We start from the raw sequence: 5,000 nt of genomic DNA on the forward strand, positions 1-5,000 counted from the left end.
GGGAAGGTCTAGAGAACACATGGGGTTTGGAAGAAGATGACGATGAAGAGGAAATGTCTGACGTACCCGAGCGGAAGAAAAAGGAAGGTAACTTCCTGTCTGTTTTTTTTTGTCTGTGCATCAACATTTTTTTTTTCTGTTGTCTTTGTTTTCCTCCATTTCTGAGTCTCAGGAGGCTTAAATTAGCCAAGGAGGATATACGTGGCGTTATTTATAAGAGGCATGCGCTGCTTTTATCCAATCACGTCTGTTGACCGCGCAAATAAAAAGATTAAGCCAGGATTTAGGAATATGTACAGTGTGAAACGTCAGATTATAACGAGCCAGGGTTATTAATCTCCTGTGAAAAGCCCTGTTCAATACCACATGATGCTATAAGATTTAAGCTGAGAACACGTCGCCTCTCAGATGCTGCGAAATGGCAGCGAATCATTTGTTACTGTGCCGTGTGTAATTATTAAGAGGAACTGCAGCGTCGTCCTACGTTACGGCTAAAACCTCTCATGACCCTTAAACAGCATCTTTTATGGACTGTGATCATTTACACAAGCGTAGCGTACTTCAGTTCAACTGAGCGAGCACTGAGCATGAAATCCTGCTACTTCAGATCAGTGCCACTTATCAGTGACATACCAACAAGTCTGATATAATGTACTGAATACTCATAAATAAATAAATAAAAACGAATAATAAACGTAACTCTGCCTGAATGTCTGTACTGCTGAAAGAGTTACGCAGTCTCTGCTCGCCCACAGAAGGCAGTCCTCCCTCAGCGGGATGTTTTTATTTAGTCTGTACACCTCAGGGTTTGTTTTGTCTCACAGACGAAGTGATGGTCCTCTCAGACAGCGAGGAAGAAGAAGTCGTGATTCTGAATCAAGACGGCCAGTAAGTATAGTCCAAGATCCTCCCGGTGTCTCATTCTTACTCTGTATTAAAAGACACCGAAATCTCCACCCTGATACACGTTATGTTGTTCTGTGAGTTTTACATTCAAACTGAATTGCACTCGAATGTGGAAAGTCTGATTTGATCCATGACAGCGTCTGCTTTGTTAGCAACAAGCTAGCTGGCTATAACATTAGTGCTAATGAGTTTATAATGACTAATTATTTTCTCACAAAATGTGAACTGTACACACTGTTAGAGATTTAACCAAATAACGTGTTTGACAAATTGAGCTAAATTAAGAGCTAGAAGTAATTGATGTGGGGGGCACGGTGGCTTAGTGGTTAGCACGTTCGCCTCACACCTCCATGGTTGGGGGTTCGATTCCCACCTCCACCTTGTGTGTGTGGAGTTTGCATGTTCTCCCCGTGCCTCGGGGGTTTCCTCCGGGTACTCCGGTTTCCTCCCCCGGTCCAAAGACATGCATGGTAGGTTGATTGGCATCTCTGGAAAATTGTCCGTAGTGTGTGATTGTGTGAGTGAATGAGAGTGTGTGTGTGCCCTGCGATGGGTTGGCACTCCGTCCAGGGTGTATCCTGCCTTGATGCCCGATGACGCCTGAGATAGTCACAGGCTCCCCGTGACCCGAGGTAGTTCGGATAAGCGGTAGAAGATGAATGAATGAATGAAGTAATTGATGTTAAAGTATTAATTAATGTAGTTATGACAATTTATTTACTATGTGATTCAGGGTGGATTTTTTTTTCTTCTTCTTCAAGTTTCATATTAAGTGTTAACTAACGACTTCATTTTTTTTTTACATGAAATCCAGAAGCAAGCGCTCGCAACGCTGAAGAGGAAACAAAGCTGTAAGAAGGACCAGCGTTCCACCTGACCCTTTGTTTCCAGCCTGTCATTACTGAAGAATAAGAACAAGAACATGTCGTGAAAGCTGCCTTTCTATTCACTGCCTTTCGTTTGATCAAATTGATCGGTTCTTGGGCATCAAAAAATGGCACAGAAAAGATAAATAAATGTTTCTTTCTTTTTGTTTTTACATCATATATTAAAACTCTGATTCAATTTAGATGGAATGGTTTTGATTTGATTGAATACTGTCGTAAACACTAGGATGATTCAAAATAATATAGAAAAAATATAGCAGTGAGCAGACGTTCAAGCACTTTGAGTGCGTGCGGAAAAAGGATTTCACGTGTTATTTACCAACGTGTGAGACTGACGTTTACAGAGATGGAAACCATTTGGCCGAACGGGGTGGGACTTCGCGGCTTTCTAGCTCTAGTCTAACTCCAAGTGTAAAGTCTCTAGGCCTTAGTATTTGGTCTGCACCAACAGTTTTAGGAGAAAAACATAGCAGTAATCATTAAAATTCCTACAATAACTAATGGGTTTCAGTCCCAGGAACGAGCCTAATATGATCTTATGTTCTCTTATGTTTAAATGCCTTCTCTCCTGAATTTTGTGCAGGTTGTAGTTGTCCTGCGAGTGATGTGTTACAAGGTGATAGAGAACAAAAGGAGCAAAAAAAAAAAAATCATTACTATTTAGTAGCTAATGAATCGTAAGTTGTACTTGTGACTAAGGAAAAGAAAGCTAAAGCATTATTTGCTTTTTGTAAAGTTTCTAGTATTATTTTTTTTACTCGACAGCCAACAAATAACCATTTTGTAGGACATCCTTAATTCATATTATAATTATTATAATATAATTTAAGTGCAAAAATGTGAATTTGACTGCTATTATTTTGAATTCGTAGCAAAACTGTCTCAAATTGAATTTCACGCTGAATTCTAGCTGATTAATGTCGACACGTGACAGTAATAAACCAACGTGTCCAGATGAGTCTTAGGTAAAATGTTGATGTTTTTTTTTTTTTTTTTTTAATTTTATCTTCTATATTAAGAGAATCATTTTATACTGAAATTTAATACTGAATCCTTACATCAGATTCACAGATCTAAATCTCTTTATTTCGCCTCCACAGCATCGTCCAGCTCCTGCCTTTCCTACTCATTTCCAGTCACGTAGATTACTGTATCTCTCTCCTCATCTTGCATCACTGATCATTGTCCATCAGCAGATAGTTCTCGTTTGCTTTATATGTAGCTTTTGAGTATTAACTCCTTATGTTGAATATCATAAGTATCCTTGGATGGGTCCCTGAAAATCAGGTTATACATAAAAAAAATTATTATTAATTTTTAACTCCAGCCATTTATTTGTACTCCCTAATTAAAAGTATTACAGATGGCCCGTACGGGGATCGAACCCGCGACCTTGGCGTTATTAGCACCACGCTCTAACCAACTGAGCTAACCGGCCGGATTCGCGACGTCTTTCAGTGCACTAATATAAATCAGGTCTATTTTCAATTACGGATGTATATTATTTCCGATTCTATCCATAACGGTTTATAAAGGAAATAATGCTCCAGTGTTTCGTTTAGCTCGTTTACGGTGTTTATTTGTAGTATTTTTTGTTTTTAATTTAAAGAACAAAGAATTTCGTGCCCTTAAGGCGCGCTCCTTTGCTCGTGAATTAGCCCTTGATCGCGGGCGCGTTCACGACACTCGTGGGCGCGCCCGTAAACGTTGTTCAGGCTTCAAGATGGCGGAAGCCCTGACAACCCAAGAAGAGGTGGTAAGACACCTTCACGTTTGTTTTTTTTTTTTTTCCATGCACGCTTTATTTCCTCCGTCGTGTTCGGCGGCCATGGTTCGTTTTTGAGTTGTACTGTAACTGACGAATATGTAGACTGACTGCTTCCTTCTCATGATAAGTAGTTTGTAGTAATAGACGCGGCCCAGTTAATGTTTTCTAGCCCTTAACGTTAGCATTAGCGTTAGCATTAGCATTAGCCTAGCTACCCGTGTTAGGCAGCTCGCATGCTAGGTGGCTCACTAGTCTAATTATTGACTGACGCGAATGTATAACATTTCTCGAATTAAAACGCACAACGTGCAAAGCTTCTCAACAGTGAAGCTATGAACACTTCTGGGCCATCTAACACCTCGTTAGCCTGTTAACGTGTCTGCTTATAGGCTTGTTTATGAAGGCTGAATGACAAACGCTTCTCTTCTCACTGTGTACGTTTACTAAATGGGGTGTACAGTAACGCTAAAAGCTTCTTATCTAGTACACTACACGTTAAATAAAGAGCTCATGTAGGATTGAACCTGAGACAGAGACAGAGATGGAGACAGTCTGCCTGTTAGTCATTCACATTCCTGCTGGAGATGATAAATATATGTTCCCTGACGTTTCATAGACAATTTGTCATTATTAAAAATGTTTGTTTGCTTTGCTCAATGCCAGTGATGTGACTTATTTGATTCCCTGTTATAATGATTCCTGTCCTGATACATCACGATATTCATTAAAGACTTTCCATAACCGTCCTCGTCTTCCACTTTGGAATTGGGCACACAATGCTTTTTTTTTTGTACTGCACACTGAAAGCTGTATTAGAGATGTACAGATATGATACTGATCAGATTTGGCGGTTAAGTATCGGGCTGGATCAGACGTATAGATCAGACCAGAAGTGGATGAATCGCAAGCTCTTTAACAGGTCTTATGGTTTGCCTATGATCTATGTCTAGATGATGTGGATGCTGTTCTTGCATCTTTAATCAAAGAATCGAGGCCGAGCAGCGTCTTGATTTTCTTTTGATCTTTACATCCATGTTCCATTCTTCTCGATCCTCCACATATAAACCGTTCCACAGTCAGATCTCAGCAGAAAGTAGTTGCAGCATCGGATAAAAACGCGTTACGTTCAAACACGAAACTGTGTGCCGAATGAAACCACCTTTCCCTGAAAGACAAAAAGTGCTGCATCAGGTCAGTAACAAGCAGTTGGAATTCCCTCCATCCAGATTGATGAGACCGACTGGAGACGCACTCCATAAATGTAAATAAGCTTCTCGGGTTGGTTTGTTGGCCGGTGGTATTGTACCCAGATGTGTGGGCTGTATAGAAATACTCTTTATTAAACCTTTTTTCCACCATCTCTAGTTTATAAGCTTCCTTATTCGTACAGATTTGTATGAAGCATGGCATGTCATTTTATAAGCATTAATTATCCCCAA

General features: G+C 40.1%; 2 protein-coding genes and 1 non-coding gene across 4 annotated transcripts in view; 2 read left to right on the forward strand and 1 right to left on the reverse strand.

Moving 5' to 3' along the window:
- Positions 1–1,975, forward strand: part of exosc9 (exosome component 9) — a 6,666-nt gene extending 4,691 nt beyond the window's left edge. The window contains exons 10-12 of the mRNA XM_060892122.1: positions 1–87; positions 825–888; positions 1,721–1,975. The exon at positions 1–87 is cut by the window's left edge and continues 44 nt beyond it. Coding sequence (XP_060748105.1) covers positions 1–87; positions 825–888; positions 1,721–1,742 — 173 coding nt within the window. The 3' untranslated portion in view covers positions 1,743–1,975. The remainder of the gene's footprint in view (positions 88–824; positions 889–1,720) is intronic.
- A 1,182-nt stretch (positions 1,976–3,157) lies between these two features.
- trnai-aau (transfer RNA isoleucine (anticodon AAU)) lies at positions 3,158–3,231 on the reverse strand. Its single transcript has one exon. It is a non-coding gene; the product is annotated as a tRNA-Ile (tRNA).
- A 209-nt stretch (positions 3,232–3,440) lies between these two features.
- The window catches only part of ptpn9b (protein tyrosine phosphatase non-receptor type 9b), a 15,643-nt gene continuing 14,083 nt past the window's right edge, over positions 3,441–5,000 (forward strand). The window contains exon 1 of one of the 2 annotated variants that reach the window (XM_060864513.1): positions 3,441–3,549. In XM_060864513.1, coding sequence (XP_060720496.1) covers positions 3,517–3,549 — 33 coding nt within the window. In that variant the 5' untranslated portion in view covers positions 3,441–3,516. The remainder of the gene's footprint in view (positions 3,550–5,000) is intronic. The other variant, XM_060864514.1, reaches the window with a different exon arrangement.

Source organism: Tachysurus vachellii, chromosome 2 (assembly GCF_030014155.1).
Source record: "Tachysurus vachellii isolate PV-2020 chromosome 2, HZAU_Pvac_v1, whole genome shotgun sequence".
In the NCBI taxonomy this organism is placed as follows: Eukaryota; Metazoa; Chordata; class Actinopteri; order Siluriformes; family Bagridae; genus Tachysurus; species Tachysurus vachellii.